At 36.3% G+C, this 20,164-nt stretch overlaps 1 protein-coding gene across 1 annotated transcript in view; it reads left to right on the forward strand.

Moving 5' to 3' along the window:
• Positions 1-20,164, forward strand: part of ADGB (androglobin) — an 82,161-nt gene that overhangs the window by 31,918 nt on the left and 30,079 nt on the right. The window contains exons 18-26 of the mRNA XM_081945637.1: positions 2,796-2,940; positions 8,935-9,049; positions 9,558-9,725; positions 13,896-14,031; positions 15,744-15,875; positions 17,136-17,229; positions 17,495-17,629; positions 18,290-18,443; positions 18,769-18,956. Of these exons, the coding sequence (XP_081801763.1) occupies positions 2,796-2,940; positions 8,935-9,049; positions 9,558-9,725; positions 13,896-14,031; positions 15,744-15,875; positions 17,136-17,229; positions 17,495-17,629; positions 18,290-18,443; positions 18,769-18,956 (1,267 nt within the window). The remainder of the gene's footprint in view (positions 1-2,795; positions 2,941-8,934; positions 9,050-9,557; positions 9,726-13,895; positions 14,032-15,743; positions 15,876-17,135; positions 17,230-17,494; positions 17,630-18,289; positions 18,444-18,768; positions 18,957-20,164) is intronic.

Below are 20,164 nucleotides of genomic sequence, written 5' to 3' on the forward strand. Positions count from 1 at the left end.
ATGTCCATAATAGGCTTCCAGTCAGCAACAAATGTAGATAATGTCTTTTCTTTAATCAAAGAAGATAATTTATCTATTTCAGCAAAATCTTCACTAACCATTCCTACATAGTGAGTAGTGTTGAATCTTTCCATCTTTGTGCACATAATAATCTTGCTGCTGTGATCTTATATTGGAATAATCTTCCCTGGCTTTTTTTTCTAACTGCTTGTCAATTAATCCTCAAAAGAAAAGTTCTGGCTTCAGTGATCAGGTTTGTTGTAAGTTTGGTCTGATACCATCACATCTAAATTTACTTTGAAAACTTGATACTTGTGCCCAATATCTAGAGGAGTGCCTTCCAATCCAAAAGGCTCATCATTTGGTAGACAAACATGTCTAACTATTTCAGCCTTGCCCATACAACAACACAGAAATGTCTTCCTATTGCCTTCTTAAAGTTCCTTCACCTAAATGAAATTTCTTTTACATTTGCAGAGCAAGAAAAATAAATTCCAACAGTTTTTAGTTATGTCCTTTGTCTACTTTATCCTTCAAACCAGACTTTTCAGAATGTCTATCCTGGCTCAGAGGAGTCTAGTTTTACCGTAACAATCTGTACACATTGTCCCTCTTATTCAATTCAAAATAGTTGTTGATTCTTGTTCATTTTTTATTCATAGGCAAGTATAAGAATCCATTTTTTTGTCAAGGTTCTGTCGAGATTCAAGAAGAGCCCATTGTTCTTGTACAGACATGAATGTTTTCAAAATGTTTTGCAGTATCTAATGAATTAAGCTGTTTATGCCTATTCCAGAATTCCAGGCATATATTGAAAGCCATTGGTTTTGCTGTCTAGATGAAGCAGCGAGCATTTCAAAGAGAATCACATTGGCTTTCAGTTTCCTTTGGAGAAATTTAAAGTTGGCACACAAGAATTCATGACTATATTCTCCTATGTCACAATATGCAGAGTAATCATTAAATACGTATCAGTATGCAGACTATCTAAGTAGTGCGTGAATGTAGGCAGCATGTGCACCAGGCAGGCAAATTACCATGCAATCTATCAGCACTTCAGAAAATGAAATGATTAATTCATTTAGTTCTTACTGCAAGAAAATTCTTATTCATCATACTAGAAATGTATCGCATCACTTTTCTTTTCTTTGGTGTAATATCTACCTTCACCCTAAAATAACATCTTCTGTGAATAAAAAGGAACTGTCATCTTGGCAATTGGAAGCTGTTATATTCCTCAAGACTTCATCTGCAAACTTTTCTATCTGAAAAATTGGATTTTCAGATAGATTTTCTCTGCTAGCAAGCTTTGTTCTAGGGAACTTTGCTCCATTGAAATACAACCAGTGGCATCGTTTACATCTGCAAATTCTATCTGATGGTTTTATGGTTTTCATTCTGTAAACTGCAAATAATGTTTAGCTATGTTTTGCTTCTTTTCTCCATAATAGCTTGAATACATTTTGCTGCTTTCTAATTCCTGTTTTCAAATTAACTGACTTTTCCTAAACCAATGAATGGTTTCACAGTTGTATATCCAGTTTCTATACTTCTTTGGTACATCTTTAGTTGTCTTACTTTTGTACCACATTTAAACCTTACTTAGAAAAATTAAAAATTAAGATTACTTAATAACCCATGTAACAAAATAACCGGGTTATAAATCAGATGTAAATAGAAGCCGAACCAAATGCACCCAACAAAATACACTTTAATAAAATAGACAAATTCAAGAAATGGCTGTCTACCATCATCAGGATATTTAGGATTGATAGAAATTTCAAGATAATTTACAACTTCTAGTGAATTGTAATGTCAGCATACTCACTATCACTGCAATCCCATATCAACCTACTTAGGCATATACTGTAGCTCTAATGCATTCATACAGAAATGCGTACATGCACACACACGTGCGCACACATACACACACACACACACACACACAATAACAGGCAGAGTTGACAGGGACCTTGGAGGTCTTCTAGTCCAACCCCCTACACAAGCAGGGGACCCTATGCCATTCCAAAAAAAAAAACATAATATCAAACACAGTAGAAATTTATTCTCAAACGAGTTGTTTCTGGGTTGTACTGGAGTGTTGTATGTAGAAAAACTTTCCAAAGCATACATAGAAAGAATAGAGCACTTGCAAAAAGTAAATTTGCTTCCTTTTATGTGTCTGTGTCTAAGTTAAAATCTTTAACTGTGACTACATGGGATTTAATTCTCTCTAGGAATATTTGCATGAGATAACCAAATTGGAAGTAGTGTACTACAAGGTCATTTAAGGATTTTATTTTCCTATAAGGCATGTTTCTCTGTGTCATTCAGTTGAAAATGGAAATTTTATTGAACAGGGAGTGAAAAGGGGCACAGAAATATTATTGGCATTTTCATTATTTGAATTACACAGTACCTGTTCAAAGTGAGAAGAAATCGAGAAAAATATGTTTGGCCTCAATCTTATTCTTAGTTATGGCACAATATGTTTCTTTTTTAAGCTCAGTGAGATTTCTCAGTAGTCGTGTATAAAATTATATTGGATTACCTTTTTTTAGCTGAATACAGTTCTGAATTCATGGCATATCCTGGCATGATGCCTAAGTAAGTTCAAAGCGCAAAAAATGATGAGCCTTTTTTTCACTATAGCTTATTTGGTACAAAGATTGTTTGAATATATAAATTAAATTTCCCCACTATTTAAGTACTATTTTTTGTTTGTTTGTTTTGCATTTATAAAAAGAGGTATGGCTATATCTTATTTATTAATGTCCTGTTTTCTACTTTTCTAGCACTTTTACAGAAAGAAAACCAAGTTGTTCCCTTGGGGTTACTCATGGTTGAAAGTTTCTCATGGAAAAATTTATCTCCAGGGCAGTTAATCCTGAAGATCCACACATATGCTACTAAAGCTGCTGTAATAAGTCTTCCTGCTGGGTATGTGCTGGTTTTCTTTCTGTGTCACTCATTAAAGAACAGAAACCTTATTCTCAATCGTATATAAAGGCCTCACTATTCCCATAGTAGCCAGGTAGGTGACTATTGAAAGGGAACCCACATCAAGCAGAACCTGGATGCAATAACATCCTGCTGTTGCTGTTTCCTGCAGGTAATATTGGAGGTATAAAAGCTCTGTAACAGGAGATAATATATTATAGCTATCATATATATGTTGTGCACTGGGAGGCATCAATTTGTTAACTCTAAACATGATCTTATATTTGTTTACACTGAACCACATGCATTTTGTTTGCAACCATTTGAAAACATGCCTTGAGAATTGTTCGCTTTCCTTCTACTTTTCTGTTTTGATTGTATAAACTTTGATCGATTATTTAAACAGAAATCGTACAAGAATTACACGCTACCCTTTTTTCAATCTCTGTAAGACCTTGAAAACTACAGTTTAGTGAGAAAGTTAAAGAAGAAACACGGTTTATATTTTCTCTCTCACTTTTTCTACTTTTCTCTTTTTTTCCCTGTCTTCTTTCAGTCCAAAGCAGTGCTTAACCAGAGAAGCACCCCTTGGTAGCTTGTAAAGAGAGTAAGAAAATAGCGGGAAATGGTATCCAAGTTTGTCTAAGGGAATCAGCAGAGAAGCTAAGGGCAATATAAATTCTGAGAGAAGCTTAGTTGGGGCCTGCAGAGTTTATGCAATGTTTATCTTCTTGACTGAAGAAGACCCAAAATACTCCTGCTCAAATGCAAGTTTATTTCCTCATTGGAGGAGAAAGTGTATGCATCTGAGAAGATAAAAAGAAAGCAGAGAAAGTAAACTAAACCATAGGGAGGAAAACTCTTTGGTAGAGGCAAACACCTGATTCTGGGAGAAACTGGTATCAAACTCTTCCTTTCAGCTACCTGAACAAGCAAAGCTTGATACCATTAGTCATTGATACCATAAAACATTGTAGAAGATACTTGCGCTCCAATAGATTGAAGAAATCCAAAAGCTATTCTGAGAAAGAAGCAGTATATCATGATTGAGTGATTTTCTGCTTAGTGGAACTGAAGTGGCTGTGCACAGGTGGGTTCCTACCGGTTCGCACTGGTTCGGGCGAACCAGTAGTGGTAATTTGGCCTTGGTCGCAGAACCAGTAGTGTCCCAGGCCGGCCAGACCCCCGAACCGGTTCCCTGGTCTCCGCTGCCATTCCTGGCATGTTTTTTATTAGTATTTCATGGTCTTTGCACATGTGCGGAACAATTTGCAGTGAACTGTGCACACGCACACAGCGCAGGTCTGGTGTGCGCATGAGCAAAGCAAACCAGTACCAATGCAGGTAGGAACCCTGGCACAAACCCAATACAATATCTGTCTAGAGAAAACAGATGAGTATTTAAAGAAACCAAATTTACCAAAGATTACAGAGAAGCAGAGGCAAATTATGAATGGACCTGTAACAATAAGAGAAGCTTCCGAAGCTGTAAAAAGGATTAAACTAAGAAAGTGGCTAGAGCAGATGGATTATCTGGATCTTATTATAAAAGTTTTGAGGATGATTTTTATTACCTTTATAAAGCATGATGAACTCTTATCTTACAGGCAGAAAAGATGCCAGAGAGTTCGAAAAAAGCCAATATAGTATTAATATAGAAAGAAGGACAAAAATTTAACAAGAAGTCAATATCATTACTGAATCATAACCACAAATTGTTCACAGTGATTCTTGCTGGTACACTAAAATAATTTTGCAACAATGTATTCATGAGGATCAGCGTGAGCTTTTACTTAAAAGACAGTTCAAGAAGAATACTAGAAATGTGTTGGATATTTTGGACAACATGATGAAAAATAATCCATATTGGTAAATGCAGAGACAATTTGAAGTGGGCTTTTTTGCTCATGGTTCTGGAGGATATGAATTTTGGCAAGAACTTTATAAAATGGGAAAGATCAATTTGTACTTCACAGAAAGCAGAAATAATTATTAATGAAGATATAACAAAACCCTGTGAGATATAAAAAAAGAGCAAGAAAGGGATGCCCAATCCCTTGTTTTGGTTCTTAAAATACTGAATAGAGATATAAGACAAGATGTCAAGATTGTGAGAGTAAAAATTAAAAAATGAACTTATATGTTAAGGACTTTTCCCAACAACAAAGAATTTGGTACATTAAGCAGGTTTCAGGATTAATAAATAGAAGATGAAGATCTAACTTAACTTAACTTTATTCAATTTCTAGACCGCCCCTCTCTCAAAAGAGACTCGGGGCGGTGTACAGTCATATTAAAATAATTGAACAATAAATATACATGGTATAAATACAAAATAAATAAATTAAATATAGGACTGGAGGAGGTAGTAATGATTCACTGTACAATTTAGTTAAGTTAGATTAAAATTTTAAAAATTATAAAAACATTTACCCTAAAAACAATCCCAAAATAAAATATCCGCCAGGAGGTAAGAGTAGAACTATAAGTGGGCCAGGCCGGCTAATCGGAACAGGTGAGTCTTAAGTTTTTGTCGGAAGGAGCGGAAGTCGGTAGTAGTTCTAATATCGGGGGGGAGGTCATTCCAGAGGGTTGGGCCCATCACAGAGAAGGCTCTACTCCTAGGCGCCGCCCGTTGGCATTGCTTGGTGGACGGCACCCGGAGGAGTCCCTCCCTGTGAGAGCAAATTGGTCGCAGGGATGTATGTGGTAGGATGCGATCCCGCAGGTAGCTAGGTCCTGTGCCATGGAGTGTTTTGAAGATGGTAATCAACACCTTGAAACGCACCCGAAAAACCACAGGCAGCCAGTGCAGCTCGTGCAGGAGAGGTGTTATGTGGGAGTACCTAGTACTCCCCATGATGGCCTGCGCGGCTGCATTCTGAACTAGCTGTAGTCTTCAGGTACATCCCAAGGGGAGCCCCATGTAGAGAGTGTTGCAGTAGTCCAGACGAGACGTCACGAGCGCATGAGTGACTGTGCGTAAGGCATCCCGGTCCAATAGGGGCGCAATTGGCGCACCAGGCGAACCTGGTGGAACGCCCCCCTTGCCACGGCTGCCACATGGTCATCCATCGACAGCCGGGCATCTAGGAGGACGCCCAAATTGCGCGCCCGTTCCACAGGGGGCAATTGTTCGCCCCTATGGCCAGTGATGGGATCAACTGGTTGAACCGAGGTGCCGGTAACCACAGCCACTCGGTCTTGGAGGGGTTAAGCTTGAGTCTTTTGTCCCCCATCCAGACCCGGACGGCTTCCAAACACCGGGACATCATTTCGACAGCCTCGTTGGGGTGGTTTGGGGTGGAAATGTACAGCTGAGTGTCATCAGCGTACAGATGGTATCCGACCCCAAAGCCACGGATGATCTCACCCAGTGGCTTCACATATGTGTTGAACAGAAGGGGCGAGAGGACCGACCCCTGCGGCACCCCACAAGTGAGTGACCTCAGGGTCGACCTCTGCCCCCCTGCCAGCACACATTGCGTCCGGTCGGAGAGGTAGGAGCCGAACCACCGCAAAACGGTGCCCCCAACTCCCATCCCCTCCAGCCGGCGCAATAGGATACCATGGTCGATGGTATCAAAAGCCGCTGACAGATCTAATAGGACCAGGATAGAGGAACAACCCCTATCTCTGGCCCTCCAGAGATCATCAACCAACGCGACCAAGGCCGTCTCCGTGCTGTGACCGGGTCACAGATGTTAACAAAATATATGAAAATACAAGATTAAACAGCATTGATTAATAAAATCAGTGTTAAGATTGAAAAGAAGGTAAAATATAATATGAATTGTCTGTTATTTCAAAATAACTCTATTAAGATATGAAATTAAGTTTAAAAAGACATCTTAAGATGGGAGAAACTCCCATTGTCATTGCTGGGGATAATTTATGTGATAGAAATGAATGCCTATAATGAATTTTTTGTTTCAAACAATACCTGTTTTGACAACTGAGGCTCCACTTAAACAGTGGCAGAAGTATATATCTAAATTTGTGTGAAAGGGAAAAAACATGGGTTAAATATAAAGTGTTACAACATGCAAAGGACATTGGAGGATTGGATTTACCTGATTTGAAATGATGTTTTGCATCTTGCTGTTTGATTTGATGAAAGAGTGGCATTGCTTTTGGAGTAAAGTCTCTTGGAATGAGAAGAATTCCTAAGATTTGGGTGGCATGGATATTTGTGGTACAATAAACTCAAGGTTGACATGGATTTTAAAGAACATCATGTTAGATATACCACATTGAAAATGTAGATATAAATCTTGTTGTACACCAAACACCCTTGTGGCCCTTAGCTGTTAATCAGTTTATAGATGGGAAATAATTTTTGTCAAGGACGATGACAAAACAAGAATTGGTGGTGGAGGGATATAGTTGCCAATGGTTCTCTTATTCATAATTATTAGAAAGATTTAAAAAATAAAATAATGGTTGGAACATTATAAAACTGAATTTGAAATAGACTTGTGCACAAATGATAAGTATGTAACTGCTAAAATGTATAAACTTTTATTGAAATTTGAAACAGAACAAGTGAAAGAATGTATGATAAAGTGAACGAAAACTGATTATGCAGATGAAACAATAAAAAAATATGAAAGGATTGAAATTTATATTATAATATAATACTAAAGAGACTTTTTATAAAAGGATAAATCGTTGGTATCTGTCACTAGAGAAATTGTCTAGAGAATGTATAAAAGCACTTTAAATGTACAATATGTTTCAAATATGGCTAACCAGAAAAGCTATTTATCATTTTTGGTGGACATGTAATAACACTAGAAAATACTAGATTCAAATACACTGATTCAGAGGACATTAAAGATTAATATACAATTAATCCAGAAAAACCAGAGGTTTTTCTTTGGAGATTGATGGACAAACAGTTGGAAAAAAGTTATGGAACTTCGTTTTGTTCAAGATAACTGTAGCAAGATTATTGCATGTACAAAGATGGATTTATTTAATAAGATGCTATTTGTCTTGGCTCCTAGATGACTTTAGTACTTGCCTTCTCCAACCAAATTCAGTTGACCTAGAATGTGCATTTTAAAGAAAGTTGGTTGGAGTTTCACACTTTTGTTAAATGGGGGTGGCTGGGGCCTAGAAACAATGTTTTTCTGTGATAGCCTTTTACAGAATAACCTGCCTCTGGAACTGATACTGGTTTCTACCCTATTCGGTCCAGAAATTGGTTAAACCTGAGTTTTTCTGGAGAGTGTTAGAGTATTCATTGTGATACCTCAACTTTGGCTTGCTTCCTTTATTCTTTTGATGTTTTTCTTTTTTATCTTGTTTTTTGCATTTGTGTTTTAATTTTGTTGTTAATCACTGGGAATGTTAAGGATTATGATAATATACAAAATCAATTAGTAAATAATTCCATAAATAATAAGCCATTATATTATTCCTGATTGGTTGGTTAAAGGCTGTGATTGAGAGGTACTTTGCTTAGCCCAACTTATAAATTGGTGGAACAATTGAGATTTGTACCAGGAATTGTTTTGATTTGCTTTTTTGAGTTATTATTATTAATATTAGAGTTATTATTAGAAGTAATTCCCATTGGGTTCCATTAATCTGGTTTTTTTTAATGCATGCTTAAATTACAGCCTCAGTCACTAAACTACAATGCCTGGGAATAGTTAAACAACCTTGTAACAACCAATATCACACTGCAAATTTAAAAAAAATGAGATAAAGAAGAAAAGAGCATCTTGCTTAAACTGCAGTGCATAAGATTTGAATCCATCTTAGCTACGGCATATGATTTTTGGATTAGGCATTATATCTACATTGCTATTACTTTGCAACTTAACCAATGTTTTTGTGGGTTAAATGAAATGCAGACTTCCATACATTGCTTATTTCAGTCTATAAATTTTTATATTCACTTTTTTTCTATTATGTGTAAATAAATTATGAACATTATATTTGGAAAAATTAATTACTGTTGTGTGTTGCTTTTTTAAAATGTAGCCGCCACGTGTTACTTTTTACTGCAAGCTCTCCCATAGGACACAATATCCATCTGTGCAGTATGGTGCCATGTGTATTTGGTGAAGAGGATATAGTTCTACCAAATCTTGAAAAGGTATTTGTTACCGTGGTAATTGGATTTGTGTTCTCATTGACTATTTACTTTATAGTGGGGGAGGGGTTGTTTCCTTTTCCATTTCATTTTATTTACAGTCTATTTATACAGTCTAATAAATACAGTCTATTTTTAGTTTTATCCTTGGCTTTGAAAAATAAAGTGGCCAGGGTTTGCTTGAAAATATTGACTTTTAGTAACATTCCATCCTAGAGTCACCATAGGTCAATGCAGTCAGTGGAAGGATTATATTAATCATTAACTTTAGGTATGACATGAAGCATTTTCCTTATGAGATTAGATAACACATCATATCCATAGAGTCCTGATCTGATGACACTTGCCCTCCGTGGGTTTTGATGGTTTACTTTGATGATGTCACTGATTAGAGATATTGATGCGCATTATAAGTTAGTGTATACTACATCCACTTATACATTTGGCACATGCATATTCTTTGAATAGTTCTTAATTATTGGTAGGTAAAATTTTTCTTTCCCTCCCCCAGGAAAGCTATCGTTTTATGGAACAAGCTGCTGCTATAATGAAAGCCATTGGAAATGTAATAATTAATTATGGGAATGCAGAAAATCTTCCCAAAGCTATGAAAGCCTTGGAATTAACACATTGCCCCCCTGGTCTTTATGGCACAGGAATCGCAAGAGAACATTCTAAGGTAAAACAAAAACAAAAAACAAAAAAGACGACTAATATGTATAAGTAGTCCTCGACTTACAATAGTTCACTTCAGTGGTGGGTTCCTACCGGTTCGCACCGGATCGCGCGAACCGGTTGGCGACCGAACCCGGAAGTAACCGGACCCGGAAGTAACTTCTGGGAACCGGCACCGGTCCTGTCGCTCAATCGCCCTTGCCATCCCAATGCAGCTCGCTCGCTCCCCCGCCCATCCGCACTAAACTAGCTAGCCCAGCCAGCCGCTCACTGATTGGCTGGAGTCCAGCCAATCAGTGAGCGGGCTGGAGGCGACCTGTTTAAAAGCGGGTCCTCCATTTCAAAACTCCCTTCTCTTCGCCTTCCAGGAGCTTGCTGCTTCCCTCAGGTAAGCAACTAAGCGCGAGGGGGGGGCGGGAGGCTAGCTTTGGCGAGGAAAGGCCTCTAGGCCTTCCCTCGCTGAAGCGGCGGGCTGGCGTGGGCCGTGCGGGCGGTGGGCAGCTAGCTTCACCCAGGAAAGGCCTCTGGGCCTTTCCGGGACGAAGCGCCGGGGTCGCGTGGAACGCACGGCCGCCGGGAAGCTAGCTTCGCCCGGGAAAGGCCGCTGGGCCTTTCCGGGACGAAGCGCCGGCGTCGCGTGGAACGCGCGGCCGCTGGGAAGCTAGCTTCGCCCGGGAAAGGCCCAGCGGCCTTTCCGGGACGAAGCGCTGGCGTCGCGTGGAACGCGCGGCCGCCGGGAAGCTAGCTTCGCCGAGGAAAGGCCCCTGGGCCTTTCCTCGATGAAGCACCGGGCTGGCGTGGGCGGCAAGCCTCCGCGAGGCTAGGCCAAAAGCCCCCCACCCTCCCCTCTCCAGCCTCGCCTGGCTGGCTAAGCCCTAAGCAGTCTTAAACAGTCTTACCTGTCCTCCTGCCTCTCTGCCTGTCTGCTGCCTGTTGCAGCATCGGAGAGCTGCTGATTCTGCCTGCTGGTAAGTAACCTGGTTTTTTTTTTCTTTTATTTTTTTAATGTATTTTAAAATAATATTTTATTTATTGTGCATAGAATTTTTTTAAATAATTTTACTTAAAAGTATTGAGTATAGAATATTTTAAAATGGTTTACTTCAATTTATTGTGTATGGATTCTTTTTTTAAATTGTCTCAGACTATTTTAAAAAAGATTCTATCCAAAATAAATTAAAATAAACCATTTTAAAATATTCTATACTCAATACTTTAAAATGTATTGTGTATAGAATTGTTTTAAATTGTTTTATTGTAATTTATTGTGTATTGAATGTTTTTAATGGTTTCATTTTAAATTATTGTGTGTGGAATAGTTTGAAATGGTTACAGTATAAATTATTGCTGGTGGAATAATGGTTACAGTTGGTACAATACCTTAAAATAGTTATAGTATAAATTATTGCTGGTGGAATACTTAACAATGGTTTTTAAGAATTTTTTTTATTTATAGAATATCTTTTTTAAATTATTGTTTGGGAATTTTTATGTTTTAATTGTTTATAAAATATATTTACTACAAGAAATGTTATTCCTTTTTGCAAATGTTTTCTTTGTGGTGCAATATGTTGCTTAAAAGTGTTCAGACCAGGTTTATATATCTCAAAGTGGGTGCTTTTCTATGGGCAGGCCAGGTTGGTGCAAGGCAGCTTTGCCACATTTAATGTGTTTCACCCTGGTTGTTTAGGTAATTCTGAGGTGGTTGCTGGTTCTGTGAGCTTCCTGGCACTGTCCTTTATAATTTCCCACAATGCCTTGATGGTTTTTATTCCAGTGGCTTTGTCTTTCCTGTCCTTAGGGTTAGGGGGGGAAAAACACTGGTTTCATTTGCAGTCTTTGGGGGGGACGACAAAAAGGAGAAAGAGGGAGGAGGTGGGGGAAAGTGGGATCCTTGCTGCTTTCTGAGCTTGGTGGGTTTTTTTACAGACATTTCACTACCAAACTAGGTAACATCATCAGTGCTAGATGGGGTTGTGGGGAAAGGAGGAGGAGGAGAAGTCAAAGGACAAAAAGGAAAAAGATAAGGAGGGAGAGGACTGTGGGGTCCTTTGGTGTTCTCTGAACCTGGTGGTTTTTAATTATTTTTAGGGAATTTTTATTTATTTATTGTTTATAGAATGTTTATTACAAGAAATGTTATTCCTTTTTGCAAATGTTTTATTTGTGATGCAATATGTTGCTTTTAAGTGTACAGGTTGGTGTATGGTATGTGTCTCAAGGTGGCTTCTTTTCTATGGGCAGGCCAGGTTGGTGCAAGGCAGCTTTGCCAGATTTTGTGTGTTTCTGTGTGATACCTGGTTGTTTAGGTAATTGTGAGGTGGTTGCTGGTTCTGTGAGCTTCCTGGCACTGTCCTTTATAATTTCCCACAATGCCTTGATGGTTTTTATTCCTGTGGCTTTGTCTTTCCTGTTCTTAGGGTTAGGGAAAAAAACTGGTTTCATCTGCAGTCTTTTGGGGGAAATTGTTTGTGTGTGTGTGTGTGTGTGTGTGTGTGTGTGTGTGTGTGTGTTTTCCTGGCACTGTCATAGTTTGTGTTTGTGAGTATGTAATGTCCTGCAGTTATCTACACATTAATAATGATCAAGTACTAATAATATTTCCTTATACATTTTAATGACCTTTCCTTTCATAATTGGTGTTTTCTTTCATACTTTTAGATTTCTAATTGCTGTTTCTGTTAGTTAGCAATTGATAAAACAAATTCCACGTGAAAAAGTATTCAAAGCCTTCTTGGTTTTAATTGTCAATTTATTCATTCTTGCACATTCTAATATTTATTCATTTTCATATCTTTGTTTTTTCCACTGTTGTGCAAACACAATTCCAACAGCTGTTAACATGTGTAAAATTAAATATGTATTTATTTCCTTTGAAATGCAAGTAGTAAGTAGTAAGCTACTTACCTTCTGTAAGTATCTCTTTTATTGTTTTGTGTATTTATTTTAATCTTATTTAAGTAGTAAGTGCACAAAATAATAAATTTCCTTTTTGATATCTTCTTTTTGTAGATCATTCATTGGGGCAAAAAATTCAGTGACATTGTCTTGGCCACTCCCATCCGGTCACATGACTGCCAAGCCACTCCCACCCGGTCACATGGCCGGCAAGCCACTCCCACCAGGTCACATGGCTGGCAAGCCACTCCCACAAAGGAGGCCACACCCACAGAGTAGGTTCCCAAAAAATTTGAAACCCACCACTGGTTCACTTAGTGACTTTTCCAAGCTACAACATCACTGAAAAAAGTGACTTATGATCACTTTTCACATGATCCCCTTTTGCAACCTTCTGACAAGCACTGTTAATAGGGAAGCTAGATTCATTGAACAACCATGTTACTAACTTCAAAACTGCAGTCATGCACTTAAGAACTCTGGCAAGAATGGTTGTAAAATGGGGCAAAATTCACTTAACAACTTTCTCACTTGGCAACAGAAATGTTGGGCTCAGTTGTGGGCATAAGTTGAGGACTACTTGTATATGCTCTTTGGTTATTGTTTCTGATGGGATCTGTCATCTAATTAACATGTTTAATAAAATATGCTATTAATTCCTAATGATTTGAAAGTTGGCATTTTTCAATGGTGACAAAAAGCCTAGCCCAGATACCACTTAACCAATCATCTAAGAGGATCTAAGTCAAGTTTATCATGTTTTTTATGCAGGATGTAAATCCTGTTTTCTGAGGGTGTAGATCTGATCTTGGAATCCCATTCGCAATAATTCCACAGAATTTTGCAGCTGTTGCTTTTTACAAGCAGGGAATCTATAGGATCCACAGCTGTCTTAATTCCAGATATGCTCCCAAAACACTACCTAATTTTTACAAATCTCTGAGATGGTATGAATTTTATTTTTTTAAACACATATATTATGATCAGATAAATACATCTGATGCTGTGAATAAATATTTTACAATGCCTTCTGAACAGAACTGGATGATATCAAATCAAATCTTATCTAGTAAGAAAACAACCCATTTATACAATAGTAATAAAAGCTAGTTCCCAAAGAAATAGACTCATCTATTTTCTTGACTTTATATATGTGTGTGTATGCACGTGTATAATATAATGGTCTGTTTTCTTAGATATAAAATAATATATCAAATGTATATGAATAGTGTATTTATTTTAAATAATTTGCTGTTGTTTATTTTTATATATTTAGGCTTTTAATAATGCTTTTTGGCATCTGATGAAACAAATATTAGGCAATGTTCCTTCCAATTATGAATTTGCCTACAGAAGTTTTACACTGGATTTTAAGCTCAGTGATGTTTCTGTTGAAGACACTGAATCCTCAGGTAAAATAAATGAAAGAATGTATCACCAATATTTGTCTTTAAATATTCTATTGATAATAGAATTTGGGAGAAAATCAGTGACTATTGTAAATATTGTAAATCCAGCCATTGTTATATTGACAAATAAAAAGCACCATGTTAAGCATTTCTTCATTAAAATGGTAAATGCCCTTTTTATCCCTCATGCATCTGAAATAAGATGGCTAATTAAAGTGTCTTTATTATTAGCCTATTTGAGGAAACAGGCCCCATACCATGTTAGGTGTGAAGGTCCTCTTTGAGCACGATGGACGAACATCATTTGAGGAATTTAAAGTTTAATTTGTATTTTTTGGACACCTATCATTCCTTGATAATAGAAGGCAATAGTGAGTCTGAGTACTGCTAACTGTATTTCCTTCCTTCTATATGGTGTTGATGATTGAAAGCCAGTGAAGTGGCATTTTGAAGTTTGGACATAACTTTCAATATGTGTTGGGAACGGCTTCATTTCACATAACCCTACCTACTATTATATAAAGCTGGCATTCTGAAAACATATTGTGAATATATAAACTGATTTCAAATTTTTAAGTAAAACCTAAAATTACAGTCTTCATATTTTTTTCCCTAATTTTTGGAGCTGCAGTCATTTCACCAATGCTACCAAATAATGGCAATAAAGATTAAGAATTTTCCTTAGCTCTTCCTTCCCTCTAGTGGTCTTTGGGATATTTGCAATTCAGATCTAGTGGCACTAAACACTTGCAGGTACTTAGCAAGACCCTTAAAACACTTTCAGTCATACATGTTTTGAAACTTTAATTGAATTTCAGTTTGAATTAATTCCTGACAGACAAAGAGAAGAATGCCTCTCTTACCTAAAGTTGCAAGGCTTTGACATTTTTCCCCTGAGAATTTGTTTAAAATACTGTATATCTAGCCTAAATAATAACTTTGATAAATCATGTATATTAATTATATTTTTTAAAAAAAAGAATATATTTTACAACTTCAGTTTTTTAATTGATGCTTTGAATGAAATTAAATGACACTCAGCTTTTGAAGCTTTTCTTCATTAGGAAAATAGTCATAAGATGTGGCCATTTCAATTTTTGCAGTCATTTTCCAGTATCCTTGTGAAATTACATTCAGTACATTTCAGTGGGCATGCTACACATTTATAAAGTCATGATATGGTGCTGTTTTATTTTCTGTCCCTTTTGATATGAGCAATGAGTTTAGATTTTTTTGATTGTATCTCTATAGTCTTTGTGAGGTTTCCATTGCTTAGGATTTTATCCTTAAATATGCATTTTTTTTCTTGTGGGATACAATAAAGATCAGTGCTTATGGAATAGAGTTCACTGTTAATACATAGAACTCATCATAATACTATAAAAGTCACATGGTCATATATTTTTAACTGCTTTTTCAGGAAAAAAACCCTCTCTCAAAGTTTTCACACATAGAACAGTTTAAAACACGGGTGTCAAACGTGTGACATCACATCGCCACGTGATATATCGCAACTTTTTCCCCCTTCACTAAACACGGGGGTGGGGATGGCCAGAGCATGACGCATCCGGCCCGTGGGCTGCAAGTTTGACAAAAAAAGGATAGTTCATCATAAAACATTTCATTCCAAGTCACCCGTTGTGTTTTATGAATTCTATGAATTTAATTTTTTGTGTGATTATGTATATTATATTTATTTATTTATGTATTTTCAGATGCAACAGAGATAAATATTTTTCATTGGCAGAATAGGGAGCCTACTCCTGAAGAAGAGGAAACTGCAGTTAAACTGCAAGCTATATGGAGAGGAACCTATATCAGGCTATTGATGAACAGCAGAAAACCAGGTCAGGATTTTCTAAATTAATCTATTCACTATTTTTAAAACAGTGGGAGTTTTTAATGGGATGTATAGGGTAAAATTTATCAGGAGAAACGTAAAATCATTAATTGTTAATTCTTCCATGATGTGTCAGAGCATCCAAGCAGCTTATTATTCGTTAAACTAAAAACAGAAACTAAAACCATAATCCCCTTGGGAAGAAATCATATGAGGAATAGAGAAAAGTATGTTCACATGGAGACAGATTCAGAAGTCGCCATACATCTGCCAAATTTAATTCCCATAAATATGCTTTCAGCACATTTTTAGTCAAAGCTCAGTTTACTTGAAAGTGCATACAATCAGCTAACAAGGATCCAGTTACAAACAGACTATTGCTTATTGATCTTTTGATCCTGGGGTGAAAATATCAGCAGTTTCCAGAACTGAGAATTTATTTAGCCAATATCTAGGCTGAAAATGTCGTTGAATATAGAATTATACTACTAAATGTGCCTCATTACACAGCTTATCTTTCTTCACTATCCCACAAAATTATTACTTTCATACCTTTCTTTGTGAATATTTTCACAATAGAAACTCTTACTTGGTCTAAATAGTTTGGATCAGACCCTACCTATTGCTACCACTCCTTCTAATTGCATAGGATTTTGTTAATTTCTTTTTTGAAGCTCTTCATCTCTGTCAAATAGTTTTTCCCATTAAAATATCATTCTGAAAAGTTGAACTGGTATGTGAATGTACTTTGAAAAATATTCAGGAAGTCACATGTCTGTTTTCTGTCCAACTCTTGAAAAAGACAGCTTTGCGGATATAACAAGTGATCATGAAAAACATGACCATCACCAGAGGTGGGTTTCTGCTGGTTAGGTCCAGATCAGGCGAACCGGTAGTGGCGGCGGTGGTAGGATTCAACCACCTGCCCAGGCACTTCTGTGATGCGCAGAAGTGTTACATGTACAAGTGCATGTGCGCGCTCAAGCGAACCGGTAGTAAAAAAATTGGAAACCTACCACTGATCACCACCACTCGAGATTGTGAGGTCACATAAGCAGAGTCAGTCTGATTCTTATGTGCATGGATAAAATATTCAGATATTTAGAATTTTGATTTATTTATAGAATTAGATAGAATTTAATTTAATTAATTTAATAGATTTAATTTAAATCTATACAATACTTGGATAATACAAGTTATCACTGTACTACAAATATTCACCGTACATTACGTAATGGTTTGTATTTGCTTCCTTTTGTAATTTTAGGCACAAAGGAGAATGCTAGAGTCAAAGAAACACTTCAAAAGTTGTGGGCTGTAATTGATCCAAATTTTGAACAATGTTCTTTGATGTTTTTGAGGTAATATATCTCTTGCAATATCATATTTGTCAAATCCATGTGTCCCTTTGTGAGGAAACAGCCTTTCATAACGTGGTAGCCTCCCACAGTTTGGTGTAACATGAGTAGGTGTATAAATGTTTGAAAGAAATTAATAAAATAGTCATTGCTATTTAATGTTGTGTGTTTGCATGGCCTGTGTTCATCTTATCTAGCAGAAGTAACGTAATTATTTCATCATTGTCTCTGTTAATATTCTGATATTGTTTTGTGTTATCTTTTACAGAGATATATTTAAAAGTAAATGTAAGTCAGTTGAAAAATATCGTTGCTATGAAGATGAATGGACTAAGACAACTTTTGCTGATTATACTGTAACTTACGGGGATCAACAAGCAAATGTTTGGTTTGTAGTCTTCAGGTGAAGACTTATTATTGAGTGAGATATAACCCACCAGAAATCTGAAATGAAATTTATTTTACAGTTAATTCTCTTAATATGCCTAGACTCAAATCTTCACATACTGAAGTTTCCGATTATATGTTCCCCTGTCCTAATTTCAGATATATTAATATGTTGTCCTTTCAGGCAAATCTCTTTTTCTGTTAAGTATTCTTTCAGTTTCTGCTTTCCACATCACAAACAGGAAACAGTAAATTTCATTATAAACAAATTAACTCTGAGATATGGAAAGAAACTTATTAAATGACTTCGTCAGTATTTTTTATTTGAAAAGTAAAGCAATACTTTCATTTTTTTCCTCATTGACCTGGGAAATGAATATTAATTAAAAACAATTAAAAGTCAAACTTCTTTCTGAATTGCTATATTCAATGGCTGCTTCAAAACCTTTCAATCTAATGCACGTTTCCAATGTCAACTGTCCAAAGAACTGCAGGGCAATTCTTAGCAGCTTATGTATACCAAAAATGTTTATTTAAATACATATTGGCTTGGTTGCAGAGTTTTACAGTATTTCAGTGTGAAAATATGGATATCCATGCAAACAAATTAGAAATAGACTTATTCAAAAAATCCTAATATAAAAGAAGTTATTTTCAATTCTTCCTTTTATTGTAGGGAAATATTTCATGTTCCAGAAGACATGATTATTGTACCAAAAGTTTATTCAACAGTACCAACCTGTGTGTTGCATGTTGTTGACAATGACACATTACAGGAAATTCCTCGGGTCTTTCTCAGAGTTGCACCTTATCTTTATACAAAGAACAAGGTGAGAGATACAAACATTTTGATACTAATATTCATATTACTGCCATTCTTTTTTTTTTTTTGCTACACACCAGCACACACACACACACACACACACACACACACACACTTCAAAGTGAAGATTCAATATTAAAAGAGACTGATTCAATATGTGATGACAAATTGATTAGCTAAAACTGCTTTGATCTTTAATTTAAATTTTTTAATTAAGAATCAATTCAAAATAAATTCATTGGCAATCTATCCTAGAAAAACTTCCCAATTCTTGAAATTTTCATTTTTAAGTATCATCTTAAACATTTCAATTGATTAACTTTTTATTTTAGAAAGGATATACTTTCATGGCTGAAATTCAGACTGGTGAATCAGCTGTGCCAGCTGGGAAAGTAAGGCTTCGGCTCATAAGTTCTTACATTCCTCTTCCATTTCTCTCTCGTGAAGCTGTAAACAACATGTTTGCTGTTAAAGAAGTGAAAGACTATTATCTACCAAATGATAAGGATATTATATTCAGGTAAAATATGAAAAAGATTAGTTATAGTAGTAGTAGTAGTAGTAGTAGTAGTAGTAGTAGTAGTGGTGGTGGTGGTGGTGGTAGTGGTAGTAATAGTAATAGTAGTATACATTTTATACACAGAAATTATTTTTAGTATGTAATATCAGAGGACTGAGCAAGTATTTGAAAAGGAATATTTCACATGTAAAGAGGCTCAGGAGCAGCTTACAAAGCAATTGTGTGCAAGCCTGGAAAAAGATGCAATTTACACACCCTTTCTCTATATGTGTTTGGGGGGAATAATAGTTAAATGCAGGTGATTCTACAATTATAATGGAATGAAAGGTAATAAATACTAACAAATAAAAACTACTTCAGTTCAGTTTGCAATTCTTTCCACCATGATCAGTGCATCTCATTACAGTATTTTTCTAAAGATTACGGAAGATGTTCTAATATTGCTAGATTTGTTTAGAAATATTAGAGGCAGTATGAATTAAAAATGGCTTTCCAGTTCCAGTTTTTCTTATTGGCTAGATAAATATGTAATGAATACATTACTCTACAGGTGTGAGTGTAAAGTTCACGCTGTAAATAAAAAGAAGAATGATGGCCTTATAAACTATTTACTTTTCTGTGGAGATAATTCAAAAATTGTATTCTCTATCAGCAATCAGATTTTTCCAGCATAATTCTGTCCTACATGTACAGATCATACGTAACTTCATCTGTTAAGACTCCCTTGAGAACATCTTATTAGGTAGAAACTATTCAAGACAATCTTCCCTAATCCAGTGTCCTTGGTGTTGTACATCAGATTAGGGAAAGTTGGATTGGCTCTCATGTCCAGCCATTAGTTGTGCTTGGAGGGGGATTATTGGAGACATAATACAAAATATCATGGGAAAAGTTATTCAGTATACTTATTTATTCTGCTGTTCATTCTCATTGAGGTATTATTACTAATCTGTAAGAAATAACTCACTTTCCTTTGAGTCATTTTTAAATATTAAATGTTAACTCCACTTTCACTGTAATACTATAATTTTGGTGTTCTACCTATTTGTGTAGCAGCAAATAGATTTCTCTCTCTCTCCCTCCCTCTCTCCCTCTCTATCTATCATCTATCTATCTATCTATCTATCATCTATCTATCTATCTATCTATATGTGTACACACACACACACACACACACACACACATACATACAATTTTCATATCAAACC

Source organism: Natrix helvetica (assembly GCF_964273705.1).
Source record: "Natrix helvetica genome assembly, chromosome: 2".
In the NCBI taxonomy this organism is placed as follows: Eukaryota; Metazoa; Chordata; class Lepidosauria; order Squamata; family Natricidae; genus Natrix; species Natrix helvetica.